This window comes from Ictidomys tridecemlineatus, chromosome 3 (assembly GCF_052094955.1).
Source record: "Ictidomys tridecemlineatus isolate mIctTri1 chromosome 3, mIctTri1.hap1, whole genome shotgun sequence".
NCBI classification, from domain to species: domain Eukaryota; kingdom Metazoa; phylum Chordata; class Mammalia; order Rodentia; family Sciuridae; genus Ictidomys; species Ictidomys tridecemlineatus.
The window spans coordinates 78,697,251-78,719,979 of record NC_135479.1 but is presented as its reverse complement, the minus strand read 5'-3'; the positions used below and the strand labels follow the sequence as shown (position 1 = coordinate 78,719,979).

The following is a 22,729-nucleotide window of genomic DNA, read 5'->3' as shown; positions in this document are numbered from 1 at the left end:
CGTATACATCATCACCACCTTTGTTTCCTCTGGATTTAGAACTTGGTCCACTGACTGAAAAGATATGCACATTTTGGAAGGTGGACAACTCTTGTGGTTCCTATTAAATCTTTTCATGAAATCTGAAGAAACCTGCCTTAGGGGTTAGTATTGCAAAAGCCAGAGAAGCTAAAAAAAGAAAAAAAAAAGCCCTCAGGGAAGAAACCATTTGCTTCTTTCTTACTACCATAGGCAGATCTACTATATCAAATTTTCTAAACCACAGGAAAACAAAATGAGCTCAATAAATAAAAAGTGTTAGTGAGTTACATATAATAAAGGAGTGGAATAATAAATGCTCAAAGAAAATCCCAGACTAACATCATTATTGGTGCATTCTTGTCCTAGTAGGGATATAATTCCAATGTGTTGAGGTAACAACTGTCAGTATAAGAGCCATAGAGTAGATGTTGAGATTAGGCATAAATTGAAAGCCCCGACATCCCATTTCTGGGCACATCTGGGAACTAGTGTTGATGTACAGTTGCAAACAGATTGTCCTGACTACCTTCTTTTTAATCTTGTTCCTCCTTTGTTTCTTAATGCATCTTATTTCCACAGTATATTTTCAAGTCACAGAATGTGTATATAAATGCTAATACCTGTTTCCCAGTATCCCTTTCATTTTAAATACCTGTAGCTGTTCAGCAATGTAAGGGTTTTTTAAAATTTCTAGAGCAGATGGTCTCAATGAAGGATTCTTGTTCAACATGCTGTAATGTTCAAAAAAGAAAATTATTTTTCAAGTAAGCTAAAGAATAAGTTCATTTAAACAAAATAATATTTTTTGACAATAGATTTCTTTCCATACCTTTCCATGATGGTGTTTAGTTCTCTTGGATATCTCTCAGGGAGGGAGGGTGTATCGCCCTCAACAATTTTTAAAACAATGGACAAGAAATTGGAGCCAGTGAATGCGTGATCCATACAACACATCTCATATAAAATACATGCCAGTGACCTGAAGATAAAAAGAATTTAAATAAGGAATTTCTGCCCTATTTTAAAATGTGCTCATCATCATATAACTTCAGAGGTATTGGGGCACTGGCTGTGAAGTACTAACATACATTTCCGTTGTTTGTTTAAAAATTGCAATTTCAAAATATTATTTTCCTATCTAAATAAAGTTCCCCCACCACCAAAAAAAGAAGAAAGAAAAAGAAATTTTTAAAAAGCACAAAAATAAAGGACAACAGTAAGTCTGAATGAGTGCTTTTTAAAAAGGAGAATAAACACACTGACAGTTAGCAAGTGCCTGCACAAATTTGGTTGATGTATTAAAAAATTTTTGAATTAGATTCTGTGCAGGAAAAATAAAATAAAGCTAAATATTATCTTCCTAAGGCAGTCTTGTTAATGCTATGCATGCAAAATAAAATTTTAATTTATAAGCCTAACCTTCCCTTTCCTGTGTATCCATGCATTTTGATAGGGAAACTAGCATTCTTTATTAGTTTCCTGAACATAATCCATTTTCAAGTATAGTAGGAGAGTAATTTCTTGCAGTTCACATTAAAATGTATAATTCTCCCTTGGGGAGTATGAGACAATATTAAAATTCTAGATCAATCCAACACTAATTTGGATTAGCCATACAAATCAGCATCCTCTAAACCAGCAGAAAAATCTTTTCAATAGCTCTCCATCATGAAGAAAACTAAGGGGTAAATTCATTCCTGAATTTAGTATAAAGAGATAACTGAGCTGGGCGTGGTGGCACAAAGCTGTAATTCAAAGTTAGCCTCAGCAACCTTTTGAGGCCCTAAGCAACTCAGTGAAACCCTGTCTCTAAATAAAATATAAAAAAGGACTGGGAATGTGGCTCAGTGGTTAAGTGCCCTTGGGCTCAACCCTCCTACAAAAAGAAAAGAAATAGTGTACTTCTCCTAAATAATGGGTTATTTTTATCTTATAGGCATTAGGAATTATGTAACTGGCTGGGTTTCTCTTTTCCTGTTATTTTATTGAAAGATTAGAAATAAATATATGATTAACCTTATATAAAGTTGCATTTTATGCAATTTTAAATACTGTATCTAATATATACAAATATATATATGACTACAATAATTTGTGTTTGCTCATAAAATATGTACATGTATAAGAGAATTCTGGATACATACATTGATAATGTTTTTGTCCCCCCAAATAAAAATAATAACACTATTTTTTTCACTAACTGGTGCACTTTACAAAGCACTTTCATTTACTTCTGAATGGAAATTCAAAACTGCCCAGTGAAATAGAGCTGACATACAATTTTTCATATTTTATAGATAAGGAAATTGCCTCAGAAAAGTTAAATGACTTGACCAAGTTCATACAAGTGGTAAATTTAAAACTTGACTCTCAAAATAAGGCATTTTTCTTCCCAAATTCTGTATTATTTTAACTAGAAAGAAGGGGAATGCTAGGAGAAACACAAAACATTGACTTAGAGCACCAAGATCAATGTAAACATAAAAGTAAAGAAAATTATTTGAAGCTCAATGAATATTGCATTCATCCATAATACTATTAAATTGTATGTGACATGTTAGAATACACTTAGAATTTTTATAGCCAGAAGAAAATTTTCCTTCAAATAAAGATGAAAGAATGACATTTTTAGACAAGTGAAAATAGATAGTTCACTGCCAGCAGGAAAGTATTAAAAAGTCCTTAGAGGGAATATTTATGTTAAAGAAAAATTATCCCAGACAGAAACCAGTAATGCAAAAGGAAATAAAGAAGACCCAAAAGACTAATTCTGTGAATATGCATAAATGAGTATTAAATCTACAAAATAATATTAACTATAGCTAGTGAGATTTAACAATTATACAGAATAAAAATTTATAACAAAAATAATGCAAAGGACAAGAGTATAAACAAGAAAATTAAAGTACTTTAAGGTTCTTGAATTACTGAAAAAGTGATTAAAATAATAATTTTTTAACTGAACAACAATAAGTCCAGGATGCAAGTAATATTTCTTAGGGTTATAATGAAAAGAATACAATATTTTTGTTTGTTATACATTTATATGTTTATATAACAGACTATTATAAGTTACTAGATGAAAAAAATCAAATTTCAAAAAATTTAAGCCAAAAGCAAGGAAGAAAAGGAAAGAAAAATGAACACAAAAATATGTGGGACATATATAAAACAATAATAAAATGAAAATAAAAATAAGAGTATAACTACATTAATATAAAATCTTTTCCATTCGAAAAGACTAAGCTTATCAGACTGTATTTAAAAAAGTAGACACCGTTCACAAAATAAACCTAGAATACAAGAACACAGAAGGTTGATAGAAAAAGATACATCATGTAAAAAATATTATTAGTATAGCTATACTGCACAGACAAAGGAGAAGTTAAGGCAAGAACCACTACTAAGATTAAGAAATGGACTGATAAAAAAAATCATATCATTAGGAACATATAACAATTTTAATTTGTATATAACCATTAACATTCTGTGTTTTTATTGTGTAGCAACAACTCATAGAATTAAAAGGAAAAATAAATTATCAATCATTGTGATTCATAATCACACATATTTTCAATAAGCTGATGGAACAAGCAGACATAAAAATCAGCAAGCATAGAAAAAAATCTATACAACACAATTATCAAAATTGACAAAATGGCATAAATGCACCCTACAGTAACGAAACTTAAATTCAGGGACACATTAAACATTTTGCCAAAACTGAGTACATATGGGGTCATAAAACAAGCCTCAACAGATTTCAAGGATCAAAATCTTGTGAATATATACTCCAACTACAGTAAAATTAAGCTAGACATGCATAATGGAAAAATAGAACGTGGGGATGGGGGGACTATAAAATCTCCAACTTATAAATTAGGGAGTATACATTTAAATAATCCTTGTCAAGAATCACAAAAGAAATCAGAAAATATTCTTAACTGAATGCTAATGAAGTTATAAAATATCAACAGTCATTGAATGCAGCAAAGGAAAGTACTCACAACAAAGCTGAAAGTATTTAATGCATATATTAGCAGAGAAAAAGGCTTAAATTCTATGATCTAAGTAAACTTGATAATCTAGTAACAGACTAGCAAATCACAGCAAAGAATTTAAATTTTTAAGAAGAGAAGAAATGAATGAAATAAAAATGAACATAATAAAAACAGAATCAGTAAAGACAAGGAAATTTACTAGACCTCTAGCAAGACTGATTCATAAAACAAGAAGAAAGAAACAGATCAATAATAACAATAATGGAAAAGTGAATGCAATACCGTAGACTCCACATACACTAGAAAGTAGTAGGACAGCATTATAAACATGTTTTCTGCCAATAAATTTGACAATTTGGATTAAATGAACAGTTTTTGAAAAATACAATTTACCAAACACAAGAAGAAATAGAAATTATGAACAGTCCTTTACCTATTAAACATAGAAAAGCCATTATTTAAAATAATGAAATTAGATTGACAGGAGACAGGAAGGTGGCAAGTTAGAGCACCTAGCTCTTGCTCAATTTTCTATGAGATACAATTAAAAGAACTGGAGAGCAACTGGATATCTAGGAAGGTGATAGTGAGAGAATACTGAAGTTCAATAATGGACAGGCAGAGATTTGGATAGTGGAACAGAGAGTAATAAAATGGAGTGCCCAGCATGAGCAATATGGCAGCAGCAGTGCAGTAGAAGATGGAGGAGTCCCCATGAGCACCACTAATGCAGGATTTGACACCTTCAAGGAAAATGTAGCCTAAACAGAAAATAGACTTGGATCTTCATATCAATACTGGTTATGAATAAGTTCTCTACACTTTCCATGTATTCTCAAGGTGCTATACCACGAAGCCATCTTGATTAGTCTTATCTCAGTTTACTCCTCTAAAGTTAAAGGCCCCTGCATTTTTCTGACTCTTGGTCTCCAGAAATATTGCTGGGCTGGTTCAGGAAGCAAACGTCTTGAGATTCAGTTTGGCCACAAACTGAATAAAAATTCAGTAATAATTCAGTAAGAATTCCATGTGGTAGAAACCAGGATTGACACACCCAGGGAACTAAAGATGGCTCCTCTTTAAAACTGGCAGTTTAGAAAACAAGCTGCAGGAATTGTGGGGAGAGGCGGGTACAGGCACACACCTGCAATTTCCTTCAGGAACTATCTTGGAATACCAGAGTCAAAGGTAGTGGATTGGACAGGGCCCACTTTCTCCTTCCCCCAGTACAAATGGCTGAGACTCCACAGCCTCTCCCTGTATTTGGAGTGTGCAACACAAAAGGTGCTGGGGTCCCTGACACTCTGCAACTTCAATGTCTGCCCCAGTCTCCAAATGCACAGTCCAAATAAATCAGAAGTAAATATTTTCCTGGGCAGTTCTGAGTTCCACTCTTGCTTAATTTGGTGTGCAGGGAAGATAAGAGGTCTTCCAACTGAATTCAATCACAAACCATTCCTGCTGGTCATATGGCAAACGCAACAAGGGAAAGAAGTGAAAAAACCTTTTGCTCTCTCCAAAGGGCACTCAGAAGCTCTGATCAGCATAGGTTATTATCATCCACTCTCACATGCACAATTGAGCACCTCAAGAGAGGAAATTTTTTTTTTAGGTTCATATTGATTTCTTTTTTTTCTTTTTTTTTATTGTTGGTTGTTCAAAACATTACATAGTTCTTGATATATCATATTTCACACTTTGATTCAAATGGGTTATGAACTCCCATTTTTACCCCATATACAGATTGCAGAATCACATCAGTTACACTTCCATTGATTTACATATTGCCATACTAGTGTCTGTTGTATTCTGCTGCCTTTCCTATCCACTACTATCCCCCCTCCCCTCTCCTCCCCTCCCCTATTCTCTCTCTACCCCCTCTACTGTAATTCATTTCTCCCCCTTGTATTATTTTTCCCTTTCCCCTCACTTCCTCTTGTATGTACTTTTGTATAACCCTGAGGGTCTCCTTCCATTTCCATGCAATTTCCCTTCTCAAGAGAGGAAATTTTTATTAATATTTTTGTTACTGTTCTTTTGTTTGTATATATAGTTTCTTTTCTTTATCCACCTTTTGAAAAACCTTTTTCCTGTTTCCCCCTTTTCTCTTTTCATTTTAATTTCTAAGTTTTTCTTTTTCCTTTTTTTCATGATTTCCTTTTTATATTGCTCAATATCTTTAGCCATCCATCTCACTTCTGTCAGAATAGTTATTATAAAAAATTATAGCAAGGACATGGAGAAAAAGGAACTTTTATACACTGCTGGTGAGAATGTAAATTAATATACTCACCATGTAAAATGATATAAAGGTTCCTCAAAACACTAAAATTAGAACTACCATATGATCTAGATATGATCTACTCCTAGATATTTATCCAAACAAAAAATGGATAAAGAAAACATTATTCATCCAAAAATAGAATAACAAAATCATGTCACTCAAAGGAAAATGAATGGAACTGGAGACATCATGATAAATCAGACACAGAAAGACAAGTACTGAATGTTCTTTTCTTATACGTGAAAACTCAAAAACAAAAAAAAAAAAGGATGACCTGGAAGTAGAAGAGGGACTAACAGAGAAGAGGAAGGAAGAAGGAAGAGAAGAGGAAGAGGAAAGGGAGGGTGGCTATGATGAGGGAGGGTGGCTATGATGAGGGAGGGTGGCTATGATGAGGGAGGGTGGCTATGATGACCACACAATATATATGTGCATGCATGGAAATGACACAGTGAAATCCATCAATTATACAATGAGTATGCATTAATAATTATAATAATAAAATTAAAAGGCTTTCCACAGGAAAACTATAGGACCAGATGACTTTCCTAGCAAATTCTTTCAAACATGTAATTAATAAATAACACCAGTCTTTTCAACGTCTTCATTTTCTAAAGCCAGAAAAACATATAATAAATATTTTACTGAAAAGGAAAAATCATAGGTGAACGTTTTTCATGAATGTAAATGCTAAAACTCTAAATGCATAATATGTATATACATATTAGAAATGGAATATGATGATATATTAAAACAATACTACATTATGATAAAGTAGATTTTTATTTCAGGGATACAGAGATGACATAACATTTGAAAATCAATTAATGAAACAAACCTCAGGATAAAAGAGAACTATCATAATATCATCTTGATAGATGTGGAAAAATGCATTTCATAATATTAAAATCTATTTACATTTTTATAAAGAAGCAAAGTCAGCACACTAGATATGGGTGGTAACATCCTTAATCTGATTTTTGAAGCTAAATATGTAGTAACATTAAGCTTACTGGTTAAATATGAAAATTTATTATTTTTTTCTGACATAGGAATCAAGATAAGGATGCCTATACCACATCTATTCAACAGATAGTAAAGGTGCTACACAGTACAATCAGTCCAGAAAATTTAATAATAACCATGAAGATTGGGAAAGACATTAAATTGTCACTAATCGTGTCAACATGACTGCATATATAAAAAATTTTGACAAATTGTTAGAATTAACAGGTGAATTTAGTGAGTTTACTAGATACAGGCTGGGGTTGTGACTCAGCAGTAGAGCACTCAGCAGTAGAGACACAAATTTTTAAACTGAAATTTTAAATGTCATTTACAGTAACATCACAAAATGTCAAATACCTACAAATAACTTAGTAAAAGATGTGTCAGATCCTACATTACAATGTAAACCACAATGCAGTGCCAAGAAATTATTTAAGACTGAAAAAAAGAGGAAGAGATCAAAAACAATGAAAGGCAGAAATAACCTGCATAGTTTTTCTTGCCTGGTAATCTGCACCCAACTCTCTATCTCCTTGCCCTTCCCTTGGATAGGCAGTCCACTCAGGTCTTCATGGATACTAGACCCATGGTCACAGATTGGAAGATTCAATACTGATGATTTATAGAGCTAATACAATAACAATTAAAATCCTAATGGATTTTTTTGAAGAAATTTTACAAGTTGATTCTGAATTCATATGGATTGCTATCAAATATCAAGTTTTATTACAAAGTTATAGTACTTATGAGAGTGTGATATTGGAAAAGAAGACAAAAAAAAAAACCAGACCAATGGAACAAAGTAGAACCGTTCTCAAAGACAGTCTTTGAGAACACAGAACTGCACAAATTCAATCACTTGAGTAATGCAAAGATGAACTCTAGTGCATGATTATGTAAGCATGTTTTTTTTAAATTATGCTGGGTCAATTGAATATCAGTACAGAAAATAATTTATTTGAATATATGTCTCCCCTTCCCCTCCCCCCATATCTATCTCTCTTCTCTTTCTCTCTCTCAACACACACACACACACACACACACACACACACACACACACACACACATCAATTATAACATTCCAGGTTATAATACCTCTTTTTAAATTCTCTGTTTCCTCTGATAGGAAGAATCACAGATTCGAGGACATAAGTCCTCTGTGTTTTTCCTTTGCCAGCAAAGCAATAAAACTTCTTTTTCCTTTTTCTAAAAAAAAATCCATTATAGATTAACAGGGAAAGATAAAATCATAAAGCTTTTAAATGAAGAAATGAGAATATCTTCCTGATTTCTTGAGAAACAAATTAACAATAAAGTTATGGGCTTATAAAATGAACTTCATAAAAATTATGAACTTCCAGGGCTGGGGTTGTGACTCAGCAGTACAGCGTTCAACTAGCATGTGCAAGTCCTGGGTTCAATCCTCAGCACCACATAAATACATAAAATAAAGAAGTTTAAAAAATTATGAACTTCTATTTATGAAAAGATACCATTAGAAGAATAAAATGGAATAACAAGAGGGAGAAGATATTTGTGATTCAAATATTCACCAAAGACTGGTAACCAGTATATGCAAAAAATTAATTAATTAATTGAAACTACAAATCAATAAGAAAAACAAAAGAATCCAATAGAAAAATGGGCAAAAGACTTGAACAGGTACTAAGTGGTCAAAAATCATGAGAAAATGCTCAACTCTTTAGCCATCAGACAAATAAAAACTAAAAACCATAGTGCAGTAACTAGACAGACTCCTCAGAATGACTAAAATAAAAACAGACAATATCATTAGTATTTGTTAACTATAAACAAAAGTTTTCTTGGAGAAAAGAGGCTATTTATTCCTAATAAATGATAATAATCAGATTGAATCAAATATTTCTATTTGTGTTCAGAATGTGTAAGATATTTGTGTTATGAAGTGCACTAAAAAGTCTAATTCAAACCTCAAGAATTTCTTTTCCTACTCATAGAATAGTACAGCTAAGGGAGTATAAAGATTTTCTAATTCCAAACTCTCATTTTATCTGAGGATCTATGCTCAGTCCCCACAGGCTCAGAGTTTACTTCAGGACTTGGATTAGAAGCAGAACAAAACCATACAACCTCTCCTGGCTGAAGATCTGAAGGGTTGATGGGAGCAATCATCCCTGAACAGAGACATTTTAAGCTGTCTTGGAAGTGATCTGTTAAGATTGTCTCCGCCAATAATACAAACAGCAACAATAAGAAGTAGTAAAAATAATATCTAAAATTTTAATTGTGTTTATTATGATTTATGCTCTGTTCTACATTCCTTACACATTTTAACTCACTGAATGATCCTCACAACAACCCCAAGGTGGTAGGAACTCTTTTTTCAGATGAGAAAATCAGAAGATTGGGCAAACTGAGTGTTGCATATTGAGTAGGTGGTGGAGTCAGGTGGAGGCCAGGATAGCAACCCAAGCTGCAGACTGTGGAAACATACACTCATGTCATCTTGCCTCTCAAGGCTACTTCAATCAGAGCATTTCGGATCTTTAAGATCTCTTTAGTTGGAAATCATAGGCTAGCCTTGACAGAGCCTTTCAAGCACAGGCTGACTTTCCAGATCAACATTTGGAATCAAAATTCACCTTTAATGATCACTAGGCCCTTCAACAGTAAACAGTGCAAGGCATCAGATCATGGCAAACAGGGCACACACAATGAGACTCTCCATGGAAAATGAAAGAAAGGCAGACAAGTTTGCCTATTGTTTTTTCATTGCTTGGAAGGAAAGGGAAATTAGATATCTCTTAACAGTGACTTGATCATGAGGGTCAACTCCCGGTTTTATAGGGATATAACTCTACCTGAGACACATTTGATGAATTTATTAAGTTTATAAAAAGATGTGCAATTACCTGGCTAAACAGATTACAGAACAGTTAGATCTAGAGGTTGATTCAGTAACCAAATAACTTTGTTATGGCTACTGTCTTTTTTGGAAATTCTCTCAGCTACACTGCATCATACTGCTTTTCATTTATGCGTTCACTTTGATCTATGATATTTGCTTATGCTTGAGCACATGGATAAGTCTTTGTTCATCAGTCAGTAATCTGCAGAAAAAGACCTGCTATGTCCCAGTGCACCTGCTGGAATGGGTACTAATGAATGAAATATGAGACAATTTGGTTACAGAAACCCCCTTGACACTTGGGGTGAAAGGATTTTTTATTATTTGGTTATACATTTAAAATTCTATTATATATAATTTTTAAAATTCTGGTAACTAAATATAGTTAAATATATGTCTCTATGCTAAATATATGTCTCTATGCTTTTATTTTCACATACTTTCAACTTGACATTTACATATGGGAACTATTATATCATCTCAAATTCCTAACTTCCTTTGAAGGATTTTCTCTTATTTGACTCCCAGTTCTTAACTTAGACGATATGAATGTGTTGAGGGGGCAGAGTCAGGTAAGGATAGCTGAAAAATACATTAAGAAGTGTTATTTTACTTAGAAGTCTGTGATTTGAATTCCTTTCTTATCAAAATGCAGTCAACTTTGAAGAAGGAAGCAAATAAGTCCCTGTGGAAATGACTAGAAGTGATAAAAGGGAAAGTTGGGATCAGGTGCATGTGAAGTAAACTATACCTACTCCATAAACTTGCCATTTGTCCAAGTCAACCAGAACTATTGCTGAATCAGAGATTGATAATGAATTTAAAATGCAACTCAGACTTTGCCTTGACTCAGCATAGCTAAATTTGCCCTTTGAAATCTTCCCAGACCCTGTAAACAGAATTCTAACCTGCAGCAGTGAATGCTTTTGGTTTGTTGGGAAGTTTTAGTGATGTTCTTGATAATATTTTTATTTGCTGTAATTGAGAAGCACTTTGATAATACACACTGAAAAAAGAATACACATAATTTAAGCAGTTGAATATAGTAATATAAATTTAATGAGTAGTGAGTTTTGCTTTAGGGTACATTATCCTTAACAAAAGTCTACTTAGAATCAAATATTAACATAAGCTCTGAATATTTAAATTTTTTAAAAATAGACATTGGTTGCTTGAGTTAATACTCAAGAAACAATATTACATAGAAAGTGTTTATTAAGAGCTGCCATGTCCCAGACTTATATCGTTTTCCTTTAATGTATATACAGACTATCTAGTGATCTTGTTAGAATGCTGATTCTGAACATTTGGAAAGAAATGTCAGCTACAATGGAAACACAGCTTTAGGATCTTCATTGAATCCCAATGTAAAATAGAGAAGTTAGATCGCACAAGCTCATGGCCCAATATTTTCAAACAAAGTTAAGTGGTAAGGAGTCCCCTTTGAAGCTCAAAGTAGAAGTGGGTTAAGAGAAACTGCCTAACTACATGACTTGCACAGTCTCAGTATCTGTGTGAGAAGGGAAGGGAAGCAACGACATGATTGAAGGGTCTGAGAACAGTAGAACCTCAAAATAGCCAACAGGTACTCACTTGAAAGAAAGCACAGTGGGCCAAGTTAAGAATAGCAGCTCAAACTAGTAGAGATGCTCCCCAATCCCAAATCAGGGTGAATGTAAAATAAGGATAAGACCTAAAGCAGCTGGAGTAGTATAACTTCAATATAATTTTCCACACTGATAAAAATTTTCTATATTCCTGCAAATAGTGGTCACTAAGCCACATGGAGATAAGAACTTGAAATTTGGTGGTGTGACTAATAAACTGGATTTTTAAAGGAATATTTAAAAGGAAAAGTAAATTCATTCCTCCCACCATTATCATGCACATCACCATGTTTTAGAGAAGATCCATAAAATTATAGAAAAAAAAAAAACATGGTTCGGGTAAATTTCTCCTGCTCATATCAGCTCTAATTAGTTCCAAAATCAGGATTTACAATTTTTTGAAGATTATGTCATCCCTACCCCTAGTGATAGTTCCATGTCCTCTAGACCATAAGAACTTGGCCAATGGAAGAACAAAACCAATACCAAAAGAGAAACAAAGGCAGGGAGACAACAGGGTGTGGAGAAAAAACCTGGCTAAAAGGGAAATCTTTTTTTTTTCATCTTTAGCTATTTTTGAGGTCACAGTCACAAATTTTATACAAGCTATGCAGTTTGGGAAAGGACCATGGGCAGTGCTAAGTTAGTGTGCACAGGTGACTGGTAACAGAAATAATTGGGCATCCTCCCATTCCCAGCTGTTACTCACTCAGACACTCTACTAAGGCTGGATGTGGAAACAGCCTCCACTACTTATGTGGCATAAACTGCTTCACACTTTGAGCAAGTGGCTATATTCCAACTGCTTTAATTTTATACAGACTTCAGAGGCATTTAAAGAAAGAATATCACAAGTAGTCAAATGTGGCAGGTTAACAGAAAATCTGTCTATCTCCCTTCTTTAGTCTGTTCCAGCCATCCCCTCCAGTCTGTTTTCTACAATCTAGCTGAGTATCCTTATAAGACTAACTCCCCTGGAAGACTGATTTCTCTTTGCTCTAATTCCTTTTCCCTTTCCCCATGGAGAGTGTGCTTCCTTTCTTGTTGATATTGGAATTGGCATGACTTGGTTCAGTCAATGTAATATAGGCAGATATGAAGAATGTCACAATGGAGTAGAAGCTTTAAACACTGGTACATAGTTTAGCTAAGCCCTTGCTCCTTCTCTCTCACACTATTGATCCCTTTTTGCTTATGGGAAAATCTGTGTTCTGGAATTGAGAAAACCCTGGAGCAGAGCAAGATAGCAACTTAGAGCAGAGATTTATTTAGCCTGCAGTCTCCATGTAATATGAAGAAAAAAATTACATGTTTTAAGAATGTTAAGATTTTTTTAGAGTTGCTATTCCAGCAAAGCTGATAATACAATGTCCCTAGGCTTAGCAGATTTCAGCAATCCATCATCTCTCAGAATAAAACCCATGTTCCTTATCATGGCTTATATGAGTCCTCCACCATTGACCACCACTCCCCTCCATGCCACATATATGCATTTTATCCTCCAGTTCATGAGAAGACAATGAGCTTTACAATGAGAAGACAATGCTTCCATGTCCTTAATAACAGTGTCCCCCAAGTCTTCAGGAGTCATAGAAAACACACATCATTTGCAATTATTTTTAAATTCCTGGATTATTTTCTAAATACAAAACAAGAATTTCAAAATGTATGATATATTTAAAATTTTCACATTAAATAAATTAATGCCTTTAACATATAACTCCTCATTTGGAGATAACTTCAAACACATATATTTGAGACCCTTTGTGAATGATAAGGCCCAACTCAAATGATTCCTCTGGTCAATCACTTTCTTTCCCTACACAGTCCCCTTCAACTCCTCCAGTAGACACCCTCCATTTTTGGTCATTGATACTTTTCCCTCTACCCAACATGCTTTTTGTCAAACTCTTTTCCATTCTTCATCATTGTGAGCAGGCCCATTACCCACTCTGAGAATATAGTTGATACTCTGCACCACTACTCCAGTAGTGAATCACTACCTCTTTTATACATCAGAGCCCTGTATTATACCATAATAGCATATAGAATTTTTATATGCCTCTCTAGCCTTTGAGGAAAGACACTAGAATATATATATCTTGATGTCTTTCTTTCTACACCACCACAAAGGGGCAAGAAGGAGTAAAGCTAAAGGTATTAGATATCCTGGTACACTAGCTTTCTAGTATCGAAGGGGAAACCCTAATTTGCAGCATTTATTGATTTCCATGATAAAAATACCAACTACTGAATGCTGAGTAAAAAGAGATGTGGGTCTTGCTAGCTGGTATGAGTGGGCTCCAGCATATCAGTGAATTATATGAGTAATGGAGACACGATATTGGAGTAAGTTGATGGTCCAGGGCTGGGGCTGAGTTTGAGAGTAGGGAGAAAGTAAAGTTGGGGTTTGAGGATCAGTGAAGGGAGAGTTCTGGGCACGTGGAAAGGTTGCTGGTGCAGAGGTCATCATTTGAGGTCCGTATTCTTTGGTATTATCCAAATGTACAGTTTTCCTGGCACAAACTGCTTCTCTAAGCCATTAATTGACAACTTTTGAAATAAATTAGACCTTGCCACAATGTAGCCCCAGATTTGAGGCTGTGTCTCAATTCCTGATTAATGACCTCCTGTAAAGGCTCTGTTGAAGTCACCACTGATACATAACAAACCATCCTAAAACTTAGTGCCTCAAAACAATGACCAGTAATTTTGATCATGAATCAATTTGATCAGAAATTGACAGGAAAGCCATGAATCCATTCCTCACAGCACCTCCTGGGGAGGCTGAACTGGGGTTAGATCTATTCCAAGATGGGTCATTAACAATTGGTGTTGGGTCTTAGCTGGGGGCTCAGCTGGGCTGAAGATCAAAGGCCTTGGTTCCTCTCAATGTGTACTTATCCATGTTGGCCTCTCGATATGCTCCTCAGGCTTCCTTACAATGTGGTAGTTGGGTTCCAAAAGCAAGGATCTCAGGAAAACCAGGCAAAGTCTGTGTCACCTTTGATGATCTAGACTTAAGTATTACAGTAACATCAATTTTGCCATAATTACAGGCTTACCCCAATTCAGAGTAAAGGACCACACAATAAGAATACTTTCATTAAAAGTACTATCAACATCATATTGTAAACAAAGCATGTGAAAAGTGATAGATTGTGTTGACCAGTTTCTTCGTTCCAAAGAAGCCCCTTTGCCCAGGAACCCAGGCTCTGCTAGGTTCCAATAGTCACATTCTCCTTATCTGAGATTCTCCTTGCTACGAAGTGCATGGTACTGGGAAGACTCCATCCAAATTTGACTTTCTTTGGAATGACTGGTCTCAACTAGAGGCTCAAGAAATTAATAAAAAGCTACTTACAATTAAGGGTGGTAATAAGCTGGGTAGCTTCAACAAAGGCAGGCAGCTTAACAGAGAGAAGAGAGAAAGAGACAAGGAAATTCCAGCTAAAATCACTGTCATCCAAAGAAAACCTTTATACCCAGGGCTGTACTCTTGGAGGAACAACTTCATAGACTTAATACTACAGGGAAAATAGATTTTACCAAAATATCCCAGAATGTCATCAAATAAGTAAGTAAAAAAACAAGCCTCAGAGAAGGTATGGTAGTTAAAGAGGGAAGAATGAGTGTTCAGAGTTGCTACAATATATTATCTAAAATGCCCAGTTTTCAACAATTGTGAAACATAAAAATAAACTGGAAAGCAGACAATAGACATTACCTGAGAAGTTGCAGATATCACCTTTAACAGACAAAGACTTCAAAGCAGCTATTATAAATGTGCTCAAATAATTAAAGAAAAAATGTGTAAAGAAGTGAAGTGTGATGAAAATGTCACATCAAATAGAGAATATTAATAAAGAGAAAAATTACACTAAAAATCACCAAACAGAAATTTTGGAGATGAAAAGTACAATTATGGAAATTAGAAATTCACTAGAGGAGATGAACAGTAGACTTCAACTGAGAGAGTAAAGAAAATGGGTAAAGTTTATGCAGTCTGAAGAACAAAAAGAAAAATAAATAAAGGGAAATGTGAGATACTATCAAGCACCTGAGTATACATATAATGAAGCACCAGAAGGAGAGAGAAAGGAAAAAAATATTCAAAGCAATAATGGCTATAATCCTCCTGCATTTGAATAAATACATTCATTGACAAATATAAGAAGCTCAACTAATTTCAAGTAGTATAATGAAAAATTCAGTCCCAGACACCTCATAGTAAAAACTTGAAAATTTTCAAAGAACAGTAAGACCTTGGTTGAGTAAATTGTGATCTTGTATAGAAAACTATGCAAACATTTAAATGGTATGTAGATATATGTTTATTGAAGCAGAGCAAGATTCCATTTGCTAAATGAAAAAAAGCAGGTTATAAAATTACATATTGTATTTTTTGGTAATATTAATTAAATATATGGAGCAATTAGAAGAGTAACTATTAATTAATCATAGAGTGAACACTCCATAAAGGGTAGCTCTTATTGATTTTATTGCTGCTTTTGTGTTTATTTTCATCATCATTGATATCAATTTAACCAGGATTTATTATGTTATAATCTTAAATTTCATCAGGTCAAACTTGTAGATAATATAGAGTTTATGTCAATCATTTCATGCCAGTCATAGAAAAAAAATATATAATTGCTCAAATCTACTGTAAGTGACCATATGTTTTCCTACCCTGGCTTTTGTTGGTTAAAATAATTATATCAGCGTTTATTCTCTAGTAAGGTATTCCCCATCTGACAGCTTGCTTATGAACTTACACAAGAACTGCTCAGGTCATGGGCAGTTAAGAGGAATGGCCTCTCTTGTTGTAGAGTTTCCCTCACCAACAGAGGCCTGAAGAGGCTGTTGAATGTCAGATACTAGCAGGCCTGATTTTAGTTATAGGAGTTACCAACTTGGCCTGTATTTATCTTTCTCCTATATCCTTCACCAGAAAATAGGCTATTGCCCTCCCTAACCCTTCTCCTGTTCACCCAGGAAATATTCCCTAATGAGGACACTTTCTTGGTCCTGATGGACCAGGAAGGTGCTGGTTCCTTTCTGTTTTCTTTCACCTGTAACTAAACCTTGCTGATACTTCTGTCCAAAGCCTGATTCCAATACTGGGCATAAACTATATTCTTCTAGTGTCCCTTACCCAGCTGACCTCCATGCTGGATCTATGAGCAAAAATCTGAGCTTCAGCAACATCCAAAAGCCTCAGAGTTCACTCTAATGTCCCCAAAATGCCCAACATTATTTCCTCCACTTAAATCACCCCAAGAATTATAGGGCCACAGATCAAAGAGCCATCTGATTAACTTCTCATAACATGATTAATATGACAAACAGTGAAGTATTCTATTGCCTTATTCCAATACTACTGTCCTTTGTTTCTCCTACAAAAATTATGTATTCGAACTATTCATAGTTTAGATCAATTTAAAGACCTGGCCTAGGAACCAACACATGCATGTTTATATTTCTCCTGTAGAGAAAAAATTATTTACCAATTGCTATTACAAATCAGCTGTGTTCAAAGCATTGTCCTTAGTGAACCTAATTATCCTCTTTCCAAATAACTGTTTATTAACTATTGGACTAACCTACTTTTAAGAGAGTGACTTACTGTATTTAAATACTATAAATAATTAAATCCAGAAAGGTTTAACAGAGTGTGGAAGGAAGATGAAGTTACATATGGGTAAGCATTGACAAAAGAAAATATTATTAATATCAAACCAATTCTTCTTTAAGCATTATAAACATAATACATACAGCTATTAGTTGCTAAAGCAAAACACCTGTCAATTATTTATAAGAGTTTCCAATTCTAAGAAAGTATTTTACAATAAAAAGATGCTACATGCTAAAATACAGAGACAGGGTGTCATCCTCAATCTAATTTTTCTATGAGCGTCTCCCCAAGATTAATAATTACATATATATATATATATCTGCCACTACACTTAACAAATATTTCTCTGTCATTTTTCCCACTTAGGTTTGGCAGTTGAAATTTCATTACCAGATAAGCTCATTTTAATTTAGACACAACAAAGGTAATCACTAAATTCATAATAAGATGGTTTGGTGGGGGGTCAGGATGATGATGAATCCTCAGCTTACACTTGCTAAATAGTTAATCATCCCTGCAAGGGCAGTGGACCTAAAGCTTGTACAGATAAATTAAAATCTCTCTGCAATTTTATATTTGGAAGGTTTTGGCTTTTCCTGAGTCAGATATTTTTGTAAACACAAAACATAAAGCAACACCATTTTGTATTCCTATAATTCTTCATACAGTGGTAAGAGCAATTTGTGGGAAAAAAAAGTAGCACTAACACAACTGAGACAAATTCTGTGCTTTATTCCTCCTTGTGGGTCCTCTTGCCCCATTCTCTAGGAGATTGCTATCAGACTTGACAAGCAAATGCAGACACCTCATCAAAAGGAACCAGGTTAACTGCTATATGTAATTTCCAAAACTTAAATGATGGGTTTCCTAAATTAATTCACTCTTAATCAAATGACATTATGGCATATCTTCAGATATCAACCTTAAATTATGAAGACATATATTTGAATCTGTTTTAAACATCCACAATAATTGTTAAAAATGTAAAGAGAATATAGATATGTAACTGAATTCAATCTGAAGCCTAACATTGATGTCCTGTAACTGAAGAAAGTGACATCAAGATGAACAAGATTTCTCATGATGAACAGGAATCCCATTGGTTTTGCTTTTATACTCCAAGGGCTATTGCACAATTTGGGGCAAATAGTAGATGCTGAAAAAGCAAAATTTAAAGAAACTTATTCCTCTGAGCATTGTATTTTATTTTTGTTTGATTTGGGTTTTGTTTTTCACTTTTAGTGGGGACATGGCAGGAGATGGATAAGGGAAAATGATATGTGAACTGAAAGAGACCTATAGGACAGAAGCAAGCTAACAAGGAAAAAACTCCAGTGAAGCCACTAGAAACAAATAACCATAAGAATGAAACAAAGGGAAGAGATTTATGGGGAATTTCCACAGCCAGACATAATCTTGACAGTGTTCTCTCCCACTAGGGAGACACCACAAGAACAGAAGTAATGAGCCTTATGAAAATTCCAAGCTATATTCCCTGTTGTGGTTCACTTTTCCTTAACCAGAGAAAAGATAATTTTCTCCTTTATCTTCTTTAAAAACTGAAGTGGGTACATATTTCACATTGCTCATCTTTGAAACCTCAGAACTACTTACATTAATTTGCATACAATAATTATTTACTTAATTAACAAGCTCTCAGCTTGATTATCCCTTCAACCCTTAATAAGCTGAAAATTATATGATTCCTCTTCAAAGGAAAGACATATTCCCTAAATAGGATCTATTGCTTATAATAGGACTTACTGAACACAATTTCCACATGGCTTTTGCAGTGAGATTAAAACTGGTTCCATGACAAAGAGGGAGAAATATATTTAATACTAAGAGCTCAGAAAAAGAGAAATCTCAGGTGTATCTATCATTGAAAATCCAGAAATTTTGAAATTTAGGTTATCTAGAAAGCCAATATCTTTAGTAAAATTCTTAAAAGTAACAAGTAGAAAAAAAATACTGAGAAGTAATATATCCCTCACAGAGCTTTAAAAAACACCAGTATTTAGAGTTACAAATGCTTTATTTAATAAGTTAGCAGAACATATCAAAATTTAATGCTCTTGGTACATTAAGAACTTTCCCCTGTGGTTTAGGAACTAAAAATCCAAACCAACCAATTAATCTATGAATAAAGAGAATTTTTGAAATCAATTTAATGAAAAATAGCAAGTTCCAAATCCAAAAGACCTTCTTTTACTCTGGCCACAAAATCACTCAAATGTCAGAAGGATAAAGTGAGTGGATGTAGTAAGTAAGTGAGCTTAAAAACAAAATGAATTGTTCTCTCTAGGCAACAGATGAAGAAGCAATCTGGGCCAGCCCACTGCCCACTCACCAGATGTCTGACTTTGTGTCATAGCCTTGGTGTTTCAGAGCCTCAGGACTCATATAATGCGGAGTTCCAGTTAAAGTTGTGGCCAGGTCACAGGATCCCATTAGGAGTCGAGAAACTCCAAAATCCCCTAGAAATAATAATTAATCTTTATGAATACTTTAAAACAATAAAAATCAGCACTGGAAATTAAACACTGGATGTGTGTCTAATTTGATCATTTTATTATGCAATGCTTCTACTATTTTAAAGGGGAAGAAAGTGATACTTTAAATTCTACAAAGCTGGTAAATAGTTATAAAAACACAAGTTTTATAGGAAAAAAAGACTGAGCCAGTACAGTGAATTATATAACCTAAAATTATTTATTTCTGGAATTATTAACAATTAGACAATTTGATATAAAATGCTTCTTCAAGTCTGAAATGATTCTGGAAGAGTTGAATATGATGATGGACAATTTTATCTGAGGAAAGGGAAGGTTTGTTCTTTAATTTACAATAAAGGGAAAATGTAAAAGACTTGAAACTACTCATGAGCATAACTATAAAAATTTGAATACACTGGCTTTTCTATTTTTGCCTCCTTAGATGAATGCTTTTATTCCTTCACTCCCTAAGAACATCTTACATGATGATTAGATAATCTAGTAACTGTGAAGTGAGGGTACAGTTCTGAAGAAATAAACACTATAAAGCCACTATATCAACATTTTAATTATCCATGATAACTTCTTATTGCTTATGTTAAAGTCAGTGGGAAACCTAGATAATTAATCAAACCAGTTAAACAAGTCTAACCACCTATCAAGAAAGTGAACTCAAAGTATATCTGAGCAAGACTACAACGTATATTTGTCAAATCAACCAAGCACATAGTAAATGTTCTATACCCCAATTTATGTTGGATAATCAGAAACAAAACAATTGGGTTTAGTTGGGCCCATCCAAGCAAAAAAAATTGAGAAGTTTAAAGAAACCAATGATAACTCTAATGGTTCCATGTGCCATATACTTCAGCTTGATAAAATAACATCTAGAAAAATATGTAATGTTTTTGGATTACATATTTTTTAAAACTTACCAATTTTCAGTAGATTATTTTTCAAAAATATATTCTTTGATTTCAGATCTCGATGAAGTATCCTCCTACAAAAGGCAAAAAAAGGATATATGACTTCATGTAAAATATAAAATTTTGAAATTCAAATATTGTATATGGTTATATGTGAAGTGATTCATAAGTGTGTGTATTTTATATATATATATATATATATATATATTCATATATATTCCCACTGATATATTTTATTTTATTTTTTTGGTAGCAGGAATTGAATCCTGGGTTGCTTAATCACTGAGCAACATCCCCCCAACCCCTTTTTCATTTGTGTTTTTTTTTTTTAATTTTGAGATAGGATCTTGCTAAGTTGCTTAGAACCTCACTAAGTTGTTGAGGCTGGCTTTGAATATGTATCTTTAAATTTTTCAAGCTGCTAAGCCATAAGCAGTGTCATGGAAATGTTTATTTAAATAAAGGTTTTAGAGGGGAAAATGTAGTTGGGAAAAGTTGGGAAATTAACGATTTTAACAGGGCAGATCGTATTATGTTTCTGTAGCATGATTTATAAAGATTCACAATATAAGACTATGTATCCCTTATAATCAAGTTGGAGATAATTTAAAAGGCACATAAATGATGGTAAGAGATGACTAGAAGGGGAAACTAGTCATTGTACCTTAATTAAATATTATTTATAATTATAGTTATAAATACAGACATTAGCTTAGTATAAGGAAACCTCTTTCCCAACAAACGATTACTCTAAAGTACATGCCCACAAAATTAATAAAATTATTATTAGTTGAAAACCAGAAATACTGGTTATAAAAATAATAGTTTCACCATTACAATTAATGGTATTACAGTTGTAGTAATACATTTTTATAGTGGTTAGACCTCAACCTTCCAGAACAAGTTGAAATTCAAACTAAAGAACAGATCCAAAGAAAGGCTAAATTTAAATAGTTCACTTCATAGGAGACAAAAATGGCACAAAATCAACCAAGCCTAAGGAATCAGAATTATGTATAATTTACTGAAGTTTAGATAGCCTGTGAAAACAAAGTAGATCTGTCCAATCCCACAAACAATTCTCACCTAGATCTATTCAACTATAGAAACTACGTTTAACCACCATTCTCTCCTGTCTTTATACCTAGACCTGGGTTACGCATGAATATATCATTAACTTTTTAATGATTTAAAACCAGAAAAATTATATATAGCAAAAGAAGGATAAATAAAACTTGGCTTATGCTTGGCTTATGCTATTAGATACCTACCCCATAACTATTCTCCTCTTCCTCTCCCTTGACACCATATCCCCTGAGCCACTAAGAAGGCTCAGTCCTGTTAGCAAAAGGCAGTGTGTGTGTGTGTGTGTGTGTGTGTGTGTGTGTGTGTGTGTGTGGCGGTGGGTGTATGTATTGGGAAATGAAGAAGCACAATGTGGTAATTCCTTTTACCCCTTTCCCTTGGGGGTCAGTGATATGACAAAATTCTGGTCAATGTAAAGGCTTACTTTTCAAGAATGTAAAATAATAAATATTATGAAAATAATAAGTGAACATATGTCAAATATTTAATTTAATTTATTAATTGAGTAAAGAACCAGTTAAGGTAAAAAACTGAGTTAGAGTTGTTGAGAAGCTATAGTATTACTAATAGGAGGACATGAATGCTGACTACACTACAAAACTGGTTAGTGACCAACAAAGCATAAACCATAATCACCAGGATTATCTCTTCTACTGGATATTATTTGCATCTCTAATGCATAAAGATATTCAAGTTTATTTCTTCTTCTATAGTTATAAAAAAGCCCCAACAATAGAAAAAAATTAAATTTTTTATGAGAGCTTTATACATAGTAG

The 22,729-nt window shown here is 33.8% G+C and overlaps 1 protein-coding gene across 9 annotated transcripts in view; it reads right to left on the bottom strand.

Moving 5' to 3' along the window:
- Nek11 (NIMA related kinase 11) overlaps positions 1 to 22,729 on the bottom strand; it is a 307,831-nt gene that overhangs the window by 182,120 nt on the left and 102,982 nt on the right. For all 9 annotated transcript variants that reach the window (XM_005327006.5, XM_040269806.2, XM_040269805.2 and 6 more), the window contains 4 exons: positions 20,877 to 20,941; positions 19,797 to 19,923; positions 851 to 1,000; positions 674 to 752 (listed from right to left, as the gene is read on the bottom strand). In XM_005327006.5, the coding sequence (XP_005327063.2) occupies positions 674 to 752; positions 851 to 1,000; positions 19,797 to 19,923; positions 20,877 to 20,941 (421 nt within the window). The remainder of the gene's footprint in view (positions 1 to 673; positions 753 to 850; positions 1,001 to 19,796; positions 19,924 to 20,876; positions 20,942 to 22,729) is intronic.